The sequence below is a fragment of the Crassostrea angulata genome, chromosome 6, assembly GCF_025612915.1.
Source record: "Crassostrea angulata isolate pt1a10 chromosome 6, ASM2561291v2, whole genome shotgun sequence".
NCBI lineage: Eukaryota > Metazoa > Mollusca > Bivalvia > Ostreida > Ostreidae > Magallana > Magallana angulata.
Window position 1 is genome coordinate 13,003,329 of NC_069116.1, and position 20,893 is coordinate 13,024,221.

Consider the following 20,893-nt stretch of genomic DNA (forward strand, 5'->3'; position numbering starts at 1 on the left):
GGGCTATGACAGTTGGGCAGTTCTCGAACATTTTGACTTGTGCATTAATATTGCTCTTAGATTAACATATTTAGATTCTTTTTTTTTTGGGGGGGGGCCTCTTTAAATTAATTTCTAATTCTTGAACTCATTATTCTATGTTTCAAAAGAGAATATAGTATGTTAGTCATTCAAAATGAAGAAAATAGTCCATGGTGGTAAAACGTTATACCTTAATCACTTTGTTTGAATAATTTTAATGTTATTTTTGTTTTAGAAATAAAACAAGATATTAGCCGTCGTTGTTGCGAAATGAAGGTTAATTCAATAACTTTTCATATTATTATTAGGTATTTTGAAAGTCTTAATACGCAATGAAAAGTAATTATAACGAGATGAAAAGTAATTATGATTACAAGTTAAAAAGACGCAGAATTTTGGATATTAAATTCGATCGTTAAATTAAGAAATAAAAAGTACATATACACTTACATTGAAGTCTTCTTTTAATACGAGAATAATGGAAAAAATCATAATAACGAGAGAGAGAGAGAGAGAGAGAGAGAGAGAGAGAGAGAGAGAGAGAGAGAGAGAGAGAGAGAGAGAGAGAGAGAGAGAATCGTTGCTAAGAATGCTGGTGAACCCGGCACCTGGTAAACCCGGCACCTGGTGAACTCGGCACCGAGAATAGTGAACTCGGCATCCGGTAAACTCGGCACCTGGTAAACTTGGCACCTGGTAAACTCGGCATCTGGTGAATTCGGCATTTGCATAGTATTCATTTATCTCTTTGTTTCTAGACACACATTTAAAAAAAATTGATTACACAATGTATACGACTGTATCTTTATCATGGAAATGTCTGTTTATGAAGAAAGGTGAGTTTTTCAATGTAACTTATTACTGACGACCACATTTATCAACAGATACGAAATAATTCACTAGCTACTGGCTTAACATATATTTGAATTGATATAATTTATGTAAGAATTTATCTTTCTAAATATGAAAATTTTATGAACATTTGCACATTTGGTTGTTATATGACCAGTTTAGTTTCATCTTGGCGCGATGTACTTCACATTCATCAATGAGCATATCAGAGGCGCTCCCAAGCTAATTACGGTCGGAGAAAATAGGCCTAGTTAAAAGATGAATTGAGACAATTAATCCATATAACCATATTATTGCTAAATGTAGTAAAAATACTTACAATAATTACTATAGGCAGAAATTATTAAAGGAGACAGATTGAATATCAGAAATGATTATTTTGTGTTTTTTTAAATCATTTTCTTATCATGTCCTTAATTTCTTGCATTGTAGTATGTTTACTACATTTTTTTTACCATTAAAGAGCAAATTTTTCACTTGCCACTGAAATTATTGATACTGTGTGAACTATAATATTGCTTGTAGTTGTATATTCAATTAACTCATTTTGCAATTTTGTCTAATTGAATTCATTAAAATCCTTTCAAGAACAACAACGATTATTTTATTCTTAGCTACAGCCATCTTTTTTATTCATTATGAACATAGGCACAACGAATAACAAAAACAGTAATAGCAATTTTGATTAAAAAAAACTCAATAAAACAAAACAAGATATTTTAAATGCAGTGACAATTACAAACATACTTTATAAGTTAAAGACATTTTTATTACAAGATGCACATTTCACGAAGGGGGGCACAGCTGTCGATATCACGATATCTGAACGAATCACATGTTCAAAGCTGGTGGTCCATAAATAGAAGCACAGCCCGTTAACTGGTTCACTCGCAGTGATCAATCTTTCACAGTAGTTGTTCCAAAGCTTGAAGACACGACCTTCCACCTGTAATGTCCTCTTCCTTTGGAACCTCTGCATCTTCCCTTCAGATACCATCTTCATCTGCACTGTGATGTTTGTCGCTTCCCGGTGCAGAACAAGAAGAAGATGGTAAAAGGGAACCGATCCCCTGGTGACAACACTGGTGTTGAGGCGGTTGTGCCATCCCCCCACATCATTGTTCGTCCGGATGGACGTCATGAACACACTCCAGTGATGGATCTTGAAGATTGAAGAACAGATCCACGTCCTGTAGACATAGTCCATCACTGGAGCAAGAACCTCTGGTGCACGCCCATCTAGACGTCGGAAGGTCTCCTCGAACTACAATTGCATGAAAATAAATACTTTTTTCTGATTTATATTCAAGATACTGGCAGATTTGAATAGTCACAAATCTAATTATTTTTGTTGGTAACATTTTGCTTATTTTTATTTATTTTATATATCTAGTTCATCCTTGCATACATGTAATACTACATGTAATATTAGATAACATTAACTTTCTTAAAATTACTACATTTATCAAGTAAAATCAATATCAATACTGGTGTAATTTTAGCCTGAATGTCACTACACTTGCTAAAATTCTATACATACAACTATATATATATATATATATATATATACATATACATACATATATATATATATATATATATATATATATATATATATATATATATATATATATATATATATATATATATATACACACACTATAAATGTGATTATTTAGAAAGAAAGAAGCATTTGTACACTTGTTTTTAAGAAAGACACAAAAAAATTATATAAAACTATACTTATGATATGAACTGCCAGTTTTTCTTTCAGGGAAAATATCCAATCATGGAAATCATTTGCAGGCAATTAAAGGATATGTTGTTTGGTACTTACGTTGGATAACTTGTAAAATGCTTTTTCAGGTGTAAACAGAATTCAATATGGTATCTTATTGTTACAGTACATTTTCATGAATTTAAACAATAGCCTTTGTGAATTTACGTTTTAACTTAATGCCACATTCTATATGTGTTTTCATTTATAATTATCAAAGAGAGAGAGGTGGGGGGGGGGGGGGGGAGGGAGAGAGAGCGAGAGTTCAAAGCAGTCTTGCACTAATCAGAGATAAAATACATCCTTAGAATTTATACTTTGACAAATATTTTTGTGTTGCAGCACAAGTATCAAGACAAAGGTTAACTTCCTAGATAGAAGATTGAGAATCAGTTGTTTTCAACATATTTTCATTGATTGTTGAATAGTTTTGAAATTTCATGTATTTTTCCAAAAGTGTAATTGATTGAAGAAAGTTAATACAATGTATTACAAGACGTGTAAATTAAGTAGCATTGAAAGTTGGGTTATACAGTGTAAATTTATATATTTTCCTATTTTTAGTGATCTTTAACTAGTTATATTGCATAGTGCATTGATCATATAATTAAAATATTTAAATATTTCATAAATATTCAATAAATAGTAAGAATCTATTGGTGATGTCTTAATAAGTTTCATATTAATCATACATGTAGATATGGGAATCAAGTATAAGCTTTATATTTAAAATTCATCTATACTTTAAATATATACAATAATTGTATATATTTAAAGTATATAAACTCTTTTTTATTTAATATACTTTATTTTAATAAATGTCAGCTATTTAAAAATAATCAATTGATGTGGTGCCTTGATCATAAAATTAAAATATTCCATAAATAGTCAGAGTCTAATGGTAATATCTTAATTAGTTTCATAATTATACATGTAGATATTATTTTATAGGGGATTCAAGTGAACTTTATAAATCTACAAACAATTAATATATGCATAGTTATTACATATTTACTTTCTTTTCAAATTTGTTATTTTAAATATATGTGTTTATAATGTAAAAAATATATTTTACTTACCACCCATTGCTGTTGTCTTCTTGAAGTCGCAAGAAAAGGTGACATTGGGAAGCCCATGTGTTGACAGGGTCTCTTCATTAACCTCCTCATAATCAGTATCTCACCCCTTCTATGTGTACGGGTAATACACCGTCTAATAGCACCTGGTAGCCCCTTCCATGTATACTAGGAATACCCCGCTGTCATCTTGTTGTTTTAGCAATTTAAACAAGGTACACAATGGATAACACATGCTTAAGTACAGTACCTTTGATGTTGTGTATACATAATTATATTACTGTTCTATATAGGAAATAAATTAATATGTTTACAAATCTACCTTATTTCTTCGTTTTAATATTCAATTATTATATTAATCATATATATCCTCTTTGTAGTTAGTTGTTTTTAACTGCTTTTATTCACGGAATACGTGAAATTTTTGTCACAATTGCATCATGGTTTTGTGTTTCTTCGATGTTTTTTTTTTATATCTGAGTTATGATAATAAAAAAATAACGAGGTTTTGTATTTCTTCTATGTTTATTTAAAGTTATGATAAGAAAAAAATATCGAGGTGCCGAGTTCACCAGATTCCTGATGCCGAGTTTACCAGGTGCCGAGTTTACCAGGTGCCGACTTCACTATTTACGCAGGTGCCAAATTCACCAGGTGCCGAGTTCACTTGTTACCGTTGCTAATATTAAACATAGGCGTCGGAAGCAAATTGAAAGTGGGGGGGGGGGGGGGCTAGACTAATCCTCAGAAATATTGAGAAAAAAGTTATTCCACAAATCATGGAAATCCTAATCCGGGGGGGGGGGGGGGGGGGTATACCTATACTTCCAAACAAAAAAAAATTACTTATCCAAATTTTTTTTTCCAAAATCATGAAATTCCTAATCCGTGGGGGGGGGGGGGGGGGGGGGGGGGAGCTATATTTAGTATGCTTCTGAATCTAACTTCTCAATCTTTAAAGGTAAATTTAGGAACAATAATATTTCCTACGACAAAAAGTGGGGGGGCTGAACCCTCTATCATGCTATGTTTGTAATGGTTAGGTATAACTTTGCAAAAAAAGTGGGGGGGCTAAGCCCCCCCTAGCCCCCCCGGTTCCGACGCCTATGATTAAAAGATGTAAAGATAAACGTTAACGTTAAAAATGTTTTCTTTTAACTTTTCAGTGGTTATTGATATTACTTCTAAAATTGCTTTACATCGAGATTAAAAAGATAAATTTACCAGACTAAATAATAAATACTCTATTACAGTATTTTTATATGTTGTTAATAAAACTTCACACTCTGACATGTGACTGTCTAAAGCTCAGCGCACCTCCGAAAAAACATTCCATTTATATCAGCATACAAAAATTTCGACCATGAGACATCTCGCGAGATTTCGACACGGTGGATATAATATGGCAGATATGGGGAACCGATGGGAAGGTATGCAATTTGTAAACACAAGTATTTCTATCTGTTTTGACAGTTTGTCAATTTGAGAACACCATTTCTTGTGTATATTTAACTTACGTGAATGTTATGTTAAGATTTTGTTTGCTGTTTGAGTATCTAAAATGTATATTTAGATATTACGGAAAATACCTGTCAAAACATTCGATAAGTAAAGAAACCAAATGAAGATACAGATAAAGTATTTTATATAAATTTTGAACAATAAAGGTTATGTTTTCTATTTTCAGATTTGCGGAAACAGGCAAGACAGCTTGAAAATGAAATAGATTTGAAGCTTGTTTCCTTTAGCAAACTTGGAACAAGTTATTCTCATTCAGATTATGGAAGGTAAATATATGATTTGACTGAGAGAAGTACCAGAAATAAATTTAAAAACATTATGGATGAGACCAATAGTGAAAATCTATTAAAAGAACAATTTGCTGTGATCAGTCAAAGACCATATGTATTGGTCACAGTGTATTTTTTCTCTCCAAATCCTCAATATCTCATTTGATGCTTCAGCCCTACTTTTTGTATGTCGTAATATATACTGTACCTATTTATTGGTTATGGGGACAGAAGCAAATTGTCCTGCAAGATGGCAACTATATCCCAAGGCAAAGTCGAGAAAGTCAAAGAAAGTTTTTATATACAATTGTCACTTGCAAAGAACAGGTTATAGTGTTAATCTAGAATGCTTAAGATAATTGTTGAGAGAGGGGGGGGGGGGGGGCAAAAAAATCGCAGGCGTGGAACTTTTCTCCTTGTTTCTTATACCGGTAGTTCTCAACTCTCAGAAAATAATGGTGAGATTTTAAAATTCATGAAAGGTGCTTCTTGCGATTTTACGTGGATATTAATTTCTCGAATTTAATTTGGAATCTACATTAGTCAGTAAATAGATGTTTTGTTCAATCTTGCCAGGTACAGTCAATCATAAATCTGTTCTTAGTATAATTGTCGAATATTTCAACCTAGTTGTGGAAATCTCATTCATCGAATATCATTGATGTAGCTGCAACATCTCAATGCAGTATTTTAAATCTACAAAATGATAGACACATACGCTTGTTCTACCATACAAGCATTCATGATAAAGTATCACTGGTTTGTAGTGAGTCGTCTCCCTTGATGCAGAGGTCTAGCAGTGAGCATATGTTTGATACCATGGCAATGGAGATTGAGCAGCTTTTGTCTAAGGTATTACTGACATGCTTTCTAAAGGAAATGTTAGAAAAGTTATGTACTTTTGAAATAGTCTGTGAACATATTTAACAAGTGCAATTGTAAATAGATTTCTCTACATGGGTGCATGTTTATATGAACAATTATATTTTGATTAATTTCATTGCTATCTACCCATCATATAGCATTTGAAAATTCTAAAAGTATATTTTCATTATTTTACCATTAACAGTGATATCCAAAACTTCTAATGAAACTTCAAATCTGACAGATACGTTTGTAATTATTTCATTAATTTTGTAGCTTCAGGAAACTAACGACAGAATGGCAGATTACACACAGAACATAGGGACCAACTCACCCAGTGCGGCACTTCTTCACACATTACAGAGGCACAGAGACATCCTTCAGGATTACTCCCACGAATTCCAGAAAACCAGGACCAACATCACCGCTCTGAGGGAGCGAGAGGACCTTCTGGGATCAGTCCATAGAGATATTAAGTAAATATGAATAACCATTAATATATTGTGTTTAATTTGTAAAATAATAATAAAGCCAGCCACATAGTTGTTTATGTATAAGCATGTCCTCAAGTATCAATGCAATAGTGGCAAATCCTGTTATTCCTTGATTTTCATTTGGAAGTTTTAAATCTTTTAGTGCATACAAGAATTCCTCTGGCCTTAACAGAAGAACAGATCTTTATTTAAAGGAAAATGAACACATAAGAAAGTAAGTTAATGTATTGAAACATGAAAAAAAAAAAAATACCGGGTTACTTGTAGAATTCAAAAATTTAATTCCTGAAAATTAATGAAAATTACGTTTTCTGGTTGACAGCTCAGACAGGCTGATTGATGACCAGATAAGGTAAGAAGAGTTTAAGAGCATAATCTGATCTGGATGATCATTTGTGGAGGTTATTGCAAGTTTAGCCAGTACACTTCATTTTCACAATTAAATTTTGTTTTTGTTATATTTCAGTGTTGCAATAGCCACAAAAGAAAATCTGCAATCTCAGAAGAAAATGTTGGGTGGTATTACACAGAGAATGAACTCATTAGCTAGTATCCTTTTCCTGTGTAGAATCAAATTTTATGGTCATCTAATTGAAATACTAAAAAGAGCCTATGCCCAATGACCTATCATATTCAGTGTAAAAATAAATTACTGGTAACTAAACATGTATTTTCGATAGATTCAAGAAAGCAAGTCAGACAGACACCTCAAAAAAATTCAAAAGTGTATAAACCAATGTATTGTGAAACTCCTTAACATATTTAAAGATCGTTTCCCTGTCATCAACAACTTAATTCAAAAGATCAATCTGCGAAAGAGAAGAGACACCATCATCTTGGCGAGTGTGATAGCAACCTGTACCATTTTGTTGATGTTGTATGCGTTTCACTGACGAGGTCCCTGTGATATCAGTGTGTGAGAGTGTGTCCTGTGGAACAATTGTGTTTGAGTGGGATAGAGAGAGACCGATTGGTGTGTATAGGAGATGTTGATGAAGTATAGTACTGTGATGAGTTATCAATCATTGACCCTCTTTCAAATTTTCATTTTCATGTGTATTCAAGCTACTAATAACTATACTGTTTGAACTCTGGTATTGTGTATTCAATCCTATCAATTCTAGCTGTTATTTGAGATTTACTTTAAAACTACATGTATTCCGAAAGTGTTTTAAGAAGTGTATTTACCAGTACATTCTTCTTTATATTGGTAATAATTGTTAAATCTATTCGGTTTTGGATTCTTATTGACGCATATCGCATCCACTCTGTTTATTATGTAATGTATGTATTGACAACATTCCTCATGTGAAATTGGTGTTCATTTCTCATGGTTACATTGTATAAATGTATTGCATTATATTGTCGAACATTTTTAAAGAAATAACTATCACAGTTATATTTGAATCATTTAAAGTGTGACAAATATAGTAATCTCTTTTGTTTCTGTAAAAAAAAAAATTGTAGCAATAAATGGGCCACTGTACGTGTACCCGGTATGTCTCCATTATTTACATCTGTAATAGGTAGCAAATTTATTCAGAGGTATGTTTTTACTCCGATATTTGTTTTTCAAAGAAGTGACAAAAATCATTTTATATCAATATAGAAAAAAAATAAAACTCAAAAAAGTTTGTTCATGCCACTATCAACATCACTAGGGGTCCCCATTATTATGGGTGACATGTCTAGTGTTGCTTTACAACATTTCAATACATGTAGGTGCATTGGTATTTAAATCACTAGCCAACTATCCGACTTCTTCTGCATCTAAATTTACAGTGTTCGAAATGAAACAATTATGTTTATATTTTTCATGAATTCATGTTAGCTGTACAATTTAAAAATCTTGAAATATTTAATCCTTGACAATCAATCTCACTCATAATGGACAGATACATACATGTATGTACAAGTACATGTAGTCTTTGAGATATTCAGCTGCCTGATTTGTTAAAAATGGGAGTAATTATAATGCAGATTGTCTTGTATATATACAGTATTTGAAATTAAGTGTTGGTGCCTTTTATTTATATACATTTAATAGTTTAATAAATTACAGTTCATCTGAATCATAACTGAATATATAGTATGGATGATTTTGACATATGTGTAGTGCTTCATTAAACCAAATGTAGTATACAAGACATAATGTGCCCTGACAGATTTTGTTTGTCATCTGTTTTAGATTGCCTGTACTGTTACGTATCATGATTAGCTATACTCTGTCCCAAGATATTTTGGATTCACGTTTGGACGATTTTTAATAAAAATACACTTACCTGTGAAAGAAGTGCAATTGAAATAGTTGAAAGGGATATTTTCCAAGATAATTTCATTGACACATTATCATCTTTCACTCGGAAAAATTCACAGGAACGAAAACAGATTCCTTACGGAGATTTATAATGGGGAATGTTTACATCTTTTCTCCATTCGGAATACACTCGGAATACATTGCGCAATATTTCAACGTTTTCATCCGGGCTTGCTGCAATGCAAAATCTCCGTAGACATCACATTTTTTAGCATTGTATTGAAACCTGATAAGCTAACAGGGGCGTTTTGACTGAGAAATCTTGGAAATTTTTCATACTTTTGAATGAACATCGTTTGGATCCTGAGGTATTTATAAATATCAAACAATTAAGCCAAACGTGAATCCAAAATATCTTGGGACAGAGTATAATATACAGTGTTTCACATTGTTAACACTGGGAAATGGCTGTTGGTAAATTGTAACTCTACAGACTATAAAACTGTTGAAATAAAAATGATAATAACTTTTATGAGTATAATTGACGATAGAAATTTTAGCAAGAAGGTTCAATTTCTTGTTGAAAATATTAAATCCTCTGATATACTGTATACTGGGTTATTTTCGCCCCGGGTAATTTTCACCCTTCTACACTTTCAGTTTCGCCCCATCTTAAATTCACCAAGGCACGTTTGTGTTTACTATTTCATTTGAGACATTGGAATTTGCCCAGTCTTAAATTCGCCAGCTGACAACGAGGGCGAAAGGGGTGAAAATAAAACGGGGGTGAATATTTCCCTGTGTACAGTAACATTGATATCTCGTATCACAGTTGTGTTGATTCATTACTTGTGTCCGTTCCTCATGACTGCCAGAGAAAAGGAGTACCGTACACAAGACTGTTATCAAACCAAGTCTGTCGAAGGACTGTTCTTTTTAATTATATAACAGGGGCAAACTATAGTAGTTAATTTTGCACAAAATTAACAATGTGTGTTTATTTAACACAGTAGTGCATGCAAGTCCCTTCACATCACTTAGCTAGAATTGGACCAGTACCTTATTACCCATAAAACTTTTGAAGGTACATGTTTTACCATTTCTGTGGAAACCTGCACACAAATACATCAATTTTATTATATACTAAGTGAAAAATAGCACTTTATACCGGTAATATGAATTTTAATAAATTAAGCAACAACACAGGTAGAGTACACAGGATTTTGTAACAAAATACAGGTATGAAAAACTTGCAGACTTTTGAACAATGAACACATACACATAGCACATGTTAACCTGAACAAGACAACTGAGTTTTATTATTCACAATGCCAAGAAGTCTTAATCATAAAGAGGCTTAATAACTCATTTCCAACACAGAAGCTGGCAGCATCACAACTGCATCAATTAACAACATTGTTATAGTTGGAGGAATGTAAAACCTAATGGAAAGGGGCGCCTGATCGGTCAACTCCATTGCTTGTACATGTATGACGAGATCCATCCTCACATTTGACAGTTTTTAAACAGATACCACATTACACCTGGTAAAGCACATAAACATCATATAATCTGCATTTTCTTTCCTTTCCATTGAAATCAGACTAGCCATGGACGTAGTACTTGGCAAACGGAACAGGTCACTTCTCTTGCATTGAGAGCTTCAGAATTCTTTCTAGTTCCTCCTCTTCTTCTTTCCGTCTCTTCTCATCCTCTGTCAAGGTTTGCTGAGACAGTTGGAGGGCTAGTCTAAGGTCGTCGTCAAGGTTACTGCTGCTGTTGGTTTCAGGAAGAATTTCTGGATAAGTTGTGTCTCCTGATTGTAATGCTAAACTCTCTGCAATTGCCCTGGAAGAATCGGTTACTGTGAGAATTTTTGCAGCTTTTTAATTTACAAATGTGGCACTAATAAACAAAATGATTTGCCATTGTATTAAAAAATAGAAGTATACAGTAACTACTTGTTTGAAATTCTGATAGAACAATAACATATGATTACCTTTGTAAAAGAGCATCCTCGTCCTGCCTTACAGACGGCAAAGGTCGAGATGGTGGAGGAGGTCTTATGTTATTCAATGCTTCATAGAATGTCAGCTGTAAAATATTAATAAACAGGTCTAAAAAAGTGAAAAGCTATCCATTAACTTTAAAACATATTTAATCTTGAAAAAAAAATAATACATGTCATTAGAGCAAAAGGTAATACACATCTACGTGTACTAGTGTTTTTATGATTAAAATTTGTTTGTGACAGGAATGCATGGAAGATGTATATTAATCTTCTTTGCTAATAAATGCCAAAGCTAAATTCTTTCTGATAATTCTTCTTGAATGGTACCTGTTTATTATACAACAGTGGTGAACACAGCAAAAAGAATGTTGGTGAGACTCGGATATAATCAAACGAAAGATATAAAAGTATACCTGGCTCATTGATTCTAAATTTGATATCACATGTAGTATTTGAAAAAAAAATCACTAATAAAACAACTGCAGCTGTTTATTCAATCAATACCAAGATTAAGTTACCCTGAAAGTACCGTACAATGTCCCCCTTATCCTTCAAGATCGGTGAATTCTGTACTTCTTACTTACTAAATCATACAATGACCCCAATAAGCTATTACGTTAATTGTACAGTACTTGTACTACACAGGTACCTGTTCTACAGGGTCAGTATTCCCATCCATCAGGCTCTGCTGAATGGCAAACTGTAGGAGCTGGTCATCTTCATCTCGCAGTCTCTCATGGTGAATATCACCTGTAAACAGGCCAATGAATGTCATTAAATGTCAAACTAAATTGTTAATCTGTAGCTGCACTGTCCTTAAAAAGCATGTACAATATCTACTCTATATGGAATTTTATTTTTTCATTACAACCCTTTTTGCTGCTTCCATCGATAAGTGAAAATTACACAGGTATAAACCAATTCAATACTCTTAGTGTTGATAATCAAGCAACATGTAAGAAATTTATTGCCTCTCTTAAACTATGAATTGAGATACTGATGATTACTTTACCTAATTTTCTGTATCCTGGTGGAGAATCAAAGCTAGTCTCATCGATACTGGCAGTAATTTTCCCAGCATCCTCTATTGTGGTCACACCTTCTACAGCGGCGTCACAGCCGTTAATGTTTCCAAAAGTTATCCTGGCATTTAGCACATGGAAAAGTGGGATCTCTGTGAAAGTACCAGTTAAATTTCATGAAGCTTTGAGATAACAAAACACTGTTTTTTTTGGTCTTAACTGGATATGTACTGTATATGTATGTGTGATAAGCAAAATAGTAATACATGTATTATAAAAATTCATTGAAAACTACTAAAAGAAGCAGATCAATGTACCTGTAATTTTGATATTAAACCTAAATCTCAAAAACAGCATTAAAATATACCCACTCACTTTAAGGTTGACATTCATGTATGATACACTGACTGTTCACTAATGATTTTTATTATTCTGTTTGTCCCGAAACACTGACTACGAATTACCATCAGTGTTAAAATCACAGAACATAATTTTGACAGACCATCTAATGCAAACATCATTTAAAGATCTTCAACCAACCTATCTTCACAGGAAATCCAGCCGGCAGTTGAAGAGTAATGAAGTCTCGGAGTTTTTGAAAATGTGCATTACTGGCTGCCATTAAGTCAATAATTGGAACAACCTGTTCTTGAAGTGACAACGGGTAATTTTCACACAACCACAACGTCGCCTTAAACTTTTGAGTCTTTTTCGATTGCTCAATAGGACGCCCAATATCACGGTCACCCAGTTCAACATGTCTATTGAAATATTCCTCCTTAGTAATAGAACTGGGATTGTAAATAAGAGATGATACATCCTAAAATGGAAAATAATTTGATGTTGGAGAAACTTGAGAGCCTTAAATAAGATGAATAATCAACTCACATGATTAGCAAGTTTTATTTTTCATTCAGTATTTAATTCTTGCAAATAAAAGTTACCCCATTAGTGGCCCCTTGTTTTTTGTTATGTTCCTCAGCTACACCTAGGAAGGACTCCAGTGGGGTTTTGCTACTTTTACCTTTGGATTTCTGTTTGTCAGCTTCAGACAAATGCTCTGTTCTAGTTTTTGTTATGAGCTCCACATTCGATGCACTGAAAACCTACAACATCCAAAATCTGTTTATTCCAGACTGAAACATTTTGGTGAAAATGTTGGGAGCAAGTAAACCTAATTACTGGGTATTTGTGCCCATCAATATGCAAAGAATTAGAAAGTGACCCTATTTCAACAAAACCTGTGGACGTACATGAGCTTTGTCAGTTTATAATGTTGTTAGGATTTTTCTTCAATGAACAGTTGATTTCATGAATGAACTCAACAACAAAATCAATAAAAATTGATTCTAAATGAATAAGAATGAAACCATAATATATATATTTATATAATATACATGTATTAAAATGGGTTTTATTTTTTTAACTAAAAGCAAGTTGTGAATCCTAACATTTATCTTTTACCACAGTTTATTAAAGAATAGAATAGCGCATGATGATTACAGAGTGAGCACTAAACTTTGGTTTCTTTGTACATGCATATCGTAAACCTTAATACCTTGGCTTCATAACCATTCACAACCTCTGCCCGGTCACTTCTCCAGCCCCAAATTCCTGATTTATTCCTGGAAAATAAATATAAAATAGCAAGACTAGAGTTCACTTATACTCTTACATGACTACAAAAATAAGGCATATACTTTGAAAAACATATTACAGTAACTGTTGACTTTGTATTAAAGCAATAAATTCATAATCATTTATCAAACATAGCGTACCTTTCAAATGAAATCTTTTCAGTGTCAACATAAGTTGTGACTACAGGATTGGTCAGCCGAGCAGCAATGGCATCATCCGAGGGCTTCATTAGTGACATATCAAAGTTTGCGGGTAAAATTTGCATTGTTTCTGAGAACACCTCTCGTCTGTCATGATCCACCTCCATTGCCACCGCTCGGTCCGCTATAAAGCATGACATACAGTACCAAAGTCAGTTCAAAGGTCATTAAGATGATCACAAATGAAAGTCTGATGAAATTTATTCACAAAAGAATTTATAACACTTATTAGTTGCATATCAATCTTTTTTATTTTTATGTGTTTGTTTTCTTAATTGAAAAAAAAATAGATGTATGGTATATCTGCTGTGTTTATTTACTTCATTCCTGAAAGAACTTAATATCTTCATTTTAATTTCATATTAACTGGTTAAAAAATTTATAGATGTCGATGTTGATTGATATTGATATTGACATGTTACCGAGGCCTTTGATATTGATATTGACATGTTACCGAGGCCTTTGATATTGATATTGACATGTTACCGAGGCCTTTGATATTGATTTGTTACCGAGGCCTTTGATATTGATATTGACATGTTACCGAGGCCTTTGATATTGATATTGACATGTTACCGAGGCCTTTGATATTGATATTGATATGTTACCGAGGCCTTTGATATTGATATTGACATGTTACCGAGGCCTTTGATATTGATTTGTTACCGAGGCCTTTGATATTGATATTGACATGTTACCGAGGCCTTTGATATTGATATTGATATGTTACCGAGGCCTTTGAAGATGTAACTTCTGCTTCCTCTCTCCCAGTTCATGTTATCAAAGCCCAGGAGAGTGGTGTCAATCCTTACATTGGACCCTGGATATCCAAAATTAAGTAGTCAAAATCATGTTACAGACAAATTCTAACTCAGGCACGTAGCAACAGGGGGGGCCTGCCCCCCCCCCCCCCCCCACTTTTTCTCGGAGCAAGAAATTTTTTAAAATTTACATATAAAAAATTGAATTATAATGGAGTTGGCCCCCAGTTTTTTTTGGAGGCTGAAGAAATAGATATGAAAATAAGGAAATTAGGATTGAAATTGAAGTTATATACTATGCCAGCCCCCCCCCCCCCCCCCCCCATTTCCTGTTCTTTTTTTTCTTTTCTTTTTTTTGCTTGTCAAGATTTTTTGGATGAGTCTGGCCCCCCCACTTTCAAAAACGATGCTACGTGCCTGTCACTACCCAATTTAATTACCGGTAGTACTAATATTTCTACATCAAATGTCAAACATATAAAGCTAAAAGATTTGTGATAACATGTATATATATGAACAATTTTTCCATTTCCAAAAAATATTCTCGTTTAATTTATAGGAATCTTTCACATTTGAACAAGACTTAGTTGGAAAAACAATGAAATTCAAGAAATACATGTATTCAAATACACCTCATTTTTAAAGACAATGAAAACCATTTCTATGACTTTTCAAATGATAAAACTTCCAGTGTGCACAGTGTCCAACACTTTACAATGAATAAAACCATCATAAAACAGAATGGAACCTTGACCAGTGAGACTTACCGCTTTTCCAGACTCTGTATGTGTCACTGGGACACATTCTTGACACAAGAGGAACTGGAAGAGGAGGATTAATTTCATATCAATAAAACTGGAAACTAAATTGATGGCATTTGTATTTTTTATACTATCTTATTTTAACCTTTACGAAAACAATAATAAACTATGAAAATGTGACGTAATAAAAACAATATTACTCTACATACCCCAACTTGTAAACTCCCACTTCATCTCAACATAGAAATCTGGTGACTATAAGACATATCAAAAATTTATCACACTGTAAGTATAACAGCAACCATATGCATGTGCATTGTAGCTATTTATCTTTACGTATAATTCTTAGAGATCATACAGATCTGGGAGAATAACGCACCTCCTTTAATCTTTTCAGTAAGTCAGGAACCCCTACGGTTCTTTTGCTGTATCTCTGGTAGTCTCTGTTTTCTAGTACTAACTGGACAAGTTCCGGATCCCCTGTACAAACTGCCTCATGCAAGACTGAAAAATTTAAATCTCATCTTTACCTCAAAAAACTAACTGAACACATGAGGAGATGGTTTGAATGAAATTATATTGTTGGATTAATAGCACTCACAAAAATAAAATCTAAAAGCATAAAATCTATCATTGTTGACTACCTGACCAATATCCTTTGTTTTCTGCCAAAGTGTTTGCTCCATGTCGTAATAAAGTCCTGGCACTTTCTAGATGGCCTAAAACTACTGCCAAATGTAATGGCGTTCTTCCACGTGGGTCCTTTTGATCCACATCATACTTCAATAAATATTTATAAAGCATCTAGCATGAGAAGATTCACAAATGAAACCTTTATTTGGGTTTTAAATCCTACACAAAAATTTAAAAATATCACAGAATAGAAAATGTTGAATAGAAAAAAATAGAATAGTTGTAACAAGTAACAGTTTTGTTATTAAATAAACAACAAAGTAACTTCTCCCATCCTCCCTCCCCCTCAAAAAATAAAAAATAAAAATGTAGTCATAAATATTTTAACTCCAAAGACTACAGTATAATTTGAAAATGATCAAAATCATTTGAAATTAAAATTTGTTCACATTATCTTGCATGATCTAGAGATCCCCTATTTGGTTTCTAGCTTTTGTAATTTTTGTTTATTGGGTCAATGCAAAGAAGCATTTTAAAGACCCCATCCTAACTTCAATTCCCCCAATTACCCATCCCCCACCACAAATGGATAGAATCTACTCTCTTTCATTTAAAGAACTTGAACCCGCTTCACCAAAAAATGTTTTGTAACAAGTTTAAATGAAACAGGCCTAAAGGTTCCAGAGAAAAAGATAAAAATGTGATCCCCTGGATAATGTTGAGACAGAATTTATATCTCATATAAATATGAGATATATATACAGATATATATCCCATATTTATAATCTCATCAACACGTTGAATAATTCCACTATCAACTGCAATGTTCATTTCTCGACATCTTCTCACTATTTTGGAACAGATCATGATTTGTTTTTTATTTTATCATAATAGAGGGTAAAGTCCTCTCACTGCCCATTTGAGCTCTCCCTATAGATGAATTGGAAAATTGTGGTTCAAGATGGCGGTCCATACTCTTCGCCATTTTGAATCTTGTACAGAAATTTCATCAAAAGATATATGTTCATATTTAATTAAAATCCCACCGCTTTAAATTCTAAAGAAATCTTGAAAATATTGGTTTAAGCATTAATATTCTGCAACTAGACATTTTGATCTATTTTCTCTGCAATTTTGTTCCGAGTATTGTTACTTTACTGAAAATTGTCCAGTGATGTCTGCTCTACTAACACGACATCACAATGTAGACTGAGCATGCGATCTTTAGCGTGCGTTATGGAATAATGCAAGATATTAAAACATATATCTTGATTGAATAGTTTTTTGGTTAGAACTTGTTTTTAGTTCTAGAAACATATTGTCAAGCCTTATGACATCACAATGAAGTCAACCTCATACAAAAGCACAAATAATCCAAGACACCTTATAAATGAATAAATGTTAAGAGATGGATTCAACTGTCCACGTTTCCAATAAATCTGATAGTGTAAATACGATTGTCTAATTGGCTTCACCCTCCAAACCGTTAAACATACGGCATTTTATTCAAAATCTTAGGTCTGGTCTGTAGATCTTCAAAAATAATGATAGTTACAGCTAAAATATTCTGAACTCAATGTCAACTTTTACAACATAAAAATATGTGCATTAAGGAAATCGACTCTACATGAAAAAACTTGTGCAATGCATTCTGATGCTGCCTTAATTATCACATCATAGTAAGCACAGCCCGCTAGCGCAAAGGGCCAGCATGCACTGCAAGCTCTATATAACGACATCACCTGGACGAGGAGAAAATTTGAATTGTTGCTCTCTTTGACATACTGAATTTTATCTGTTTAGAGAATCATATTCACAATTCCTTGTAAATTGTTTATGGCTGCCAATGTCATGTTCTTGCAAGAACATGTAAAAATGTATTTAAAGAAAGAAATGCATTAAAAAAATAAATCATATAAATACAACATTCTGCTGATTAAAGTACAATGGAGTGCGACTAGTTGTTTTAATCTATTTTCTAAGCAAATTGTTCTGAAAATTGTTACTTTGACAGAAACTATCTTGTGATATCTGCTCTACTCGCATGACGTCACAATGTCTAGACAGAGCACGCAACCTTTAGCGTATCAATATGAATAAATAGATAGTGATATGCGCTTGTTTCCAGAGACATAAATAACAGATAGGCAACTGATTGAAATCTTGCGGTCCCTCTTGTTAAGTGTCCCCAGTTTGAATCAGTATATCTTTCTAATAAACAATTATATCGAAATATTAACAGCTAAAACCTATTACCAAAACATTTAAAATATTATATTTTCATGAGTTCTCGTCTAAAGAGGAGTTACAGGTGGTAGTTGGCTACTCGTCATCCGAGATTTCGCCAACATTTTATAGCTGGCATATATATTTTCTAGGGATGTCAACGAGTACCCAGTTAACCGGGTACTCGTTCGAACATCCGAGTATCGAATACTAAAATCGGTACTCGGATGAATATTTTTTAATATATCTAAGTTTATTTAATAATGCATTAAAACATCGGTTTTAAAACTTAAAATGTCCATTGCACTTGTACATACAGTAATTAGGATTTCCTACGCCTCTAAATATGCTAAATGACCGTTATCGCCTGTGGCAGTGTTTATATAGTAATTATCTTGACCAAGCACCCGTTACCTAGCTTTTCTCACCTTTGGCTGTCTTCTACCCTTATTTTTGGCTTACTTTAATGATTTGTTTTCACTGAATATCGTTTATATAGTCTATTATATAAATTAGATAGCACACAGTAGAGAAATTGAACAGACCTAAAATGCCGCCACCGACATCAAAGGTCTGGAAATATTTTAAAAGAACTGAAGATTCAAAAAACGTAAAATGTCAGCTGTGCGAAGTAAACTTATCCTATACGGGGGGAACGACAAACATGTTAAATCACATTCGTCTTAAACATAAGGAGGAATTTGACAGGCCAGAAACTCCAGAAAAACAACCGACTTTATCGAATTTTGTCAATTCTCCAAGAAGCCGTAAGATCTCGGGAAAAGAGACAGATGATACTACACGTGGGATTGTTGATATGGTTGTGTTTGATTACATGCCGTTACAAATGGTCGAAGGCAAAGGCTTTAAAAAACTTATGTCCATCGTCGCACCAAACTACAACATACTGTCCCGTAATACTATAAAATCTAGGATCGAAAAATTGTACGAAGATCGTAAATCCGCTCTGTTAGGAGAACTTGATAGAGTTGATACTGTATCTCTGACGACTGATACTTGGACGTCAAACGCAACAAAAAGTTACCTAAAAAAACGAAGTGCTCATAATTCTTACAACAGATAAACACTTACGGGGAAACCTCCCATTAGATCATGTGGTTTTATTTCTACAAAAGTGACCAAGGTTTTACAGTTATCAATGTACTTGTTCATATTTATTTACACTTGTACTCGATCGGAAAAACGTCCGAGTAACCGAGTACTTAAAATTGACCGATTTAACATCCCTAATTTTTTCTATATGTTTTTCTTATTATTAAATTTATTGTTTCCAACACTTTTAAATTCTATGCACATTTTTCATAACAACATACTTTTGGTTTAAGATCAATATACCTGGTAAATGTATCAATATACTAAAATGTAGTTCTCAAAGTAATATTGGTCCTGTAACTTTTTTCGTCAACAAAACACAGTAATGGCTGAGTTGCCAATCTCAGTTATTTATGTCTCTGATGTTTCTTATTATAGTCTGTCCCAAGATATTTATGCAGCACATTTGGACGATTTTTAATAAAAATACACATACCTGTGAAAGAAGTGAAATTGAAATAGTTGAAAGGGATATTTTCCAAGATAATTTCATTGACACATTATCATCTTTCACTCAGAAAAATTTACATGAATGAAAACAGATTCCTTACATTGATTTATAATGGGGAATGTTTACATCTTTTCTCCATTCGGAATACATTGAGCAATTTTACAACGTTATCATCCGGGCTTGCTGCAATACAAAATCTCCGTAGACATCACATTTGTTAGCATTGTATTGAAACCTGATCAGCTAACAGGGGCGTTTCGAATGAGAAATCTTTGGAATTTTCAATAATTTTGAATGAACATCGTTTGAACCCTGAGGTATTTATAAATATCAAGCAATTAAGCCAAATGTGATCCAAGATATCTTGGGTCAGAATATAATTTGATTGTGAAATGGCGATCCAAACCGTCACACCGTAAAGCATAAATGTTATACTGGAGTGTAAATTTTTTTTATTTTTATTCTTAATTCAAATATATGCTGCACTCGCCCCAACGGTCGCACTATAAAATTTAAACAAATATTTGTTTATGTTAAATATTTACATTCGATTTGTTGTTTGATAACTCTTTTTCTATTCCACGGAAATCATTGTCCCACACCAACCAGTGGATAGGAAACTCGTCCTGCAAAGTTTTACTTGACATTTCTTGTCTTATCTTCCCAAGTATATCATGATCATGACAAACTACACCATCTTTGTGAGTCACTCCTCCAATTCAGAGTTTTTCATTCCGAAAAGAAAGTCAGGATGCTGCTTCCGTGTGGTAATATTATTTACGATTGTCGCACACAAGTCGACAGAAAACTTGATATGTAATTTGAAATATATCAAAATAATATACCTTTTACATGAAATACATTAGATTTGTGCATATATATGCTTGTTATAATATTTTTTTTTGTTTATTACTCAGATAAATTTTACGACAACAAAATACGAAAC

At 33.2% G+C, this 20,893-nt stretch overlaps 2 protein-coding genes and 1 pseudogene across 2 annotated transcripts; 1 reads left to right on the plus strand and 2 right to left on the minus strand.

Moving 5' to 3' along the window:
* Positions 1-606: 606 nt before the first annotated feature.
* LOC128186847 (uncharacterized) lies at positions 607-4,397 on the minus strand (annotated as a pseudogene).
* A 637-nt stretch (positions 4,398-5,034) lies between these two features.
* Positions 5,035-8,360, plus strand: LOC128188470 (Golgi SNAP receptor complex member 1-like). Its single transcript, XM_052859547.1, has 8 exons — positions 5,035-5,156; positions 5,414-5,513; positions 6,284-6,368; positions 6,657-6,856; positions 7,017-7,088; positions 7,197-7,226; positions 7,341-7,423; positions 7,643-8,360. Exons 1-8 carry the CDS (start codon positions 5,090-5,092, stop codon positions 7,765-7,767), a joined length of 762 nt encoding a protein of 253 aa, XP_052715507.1. The 5' UTR covers positions 5,035-5,089; the 3' UTR covers positions 7,768-8,360.
* Positions 8,326-20,719, minus strand: LOC128188469 (ankyrin repeat domain-containing protein 13D-like). Its single transcript, XM_052859546.1, has 14 exons — positions 20,493-20,719; positions 16,169-16,304; positions 15,904-16,028; positions 15,734-15,779; positions 15,531-15,584; positions 14,733-14,822; positions 13,943-14,126; positions 13,723-13,789; positions 13,109-13,270; positions 12,705-12,984; positions 12,155-12,316; positions 11,792-11,892; positions 11,131-11,225; positions 8,326-10,979 (listed from the first exon to the last, which is right to left on the minus strand). Exons 1-14 carry the CDS (start codon positions 20,592-20,594, stop codon positions 10,772-10,774), a joined length of 1,812 nt encoding a protein of 603 aa, XP_052715506.1. The 5' UTR covers positions 20,595-20,719; the 3' UTR covers positions 8,326-10,771.
* Positions 20,720-20,893: the final 174 nt, after the last annotated feature.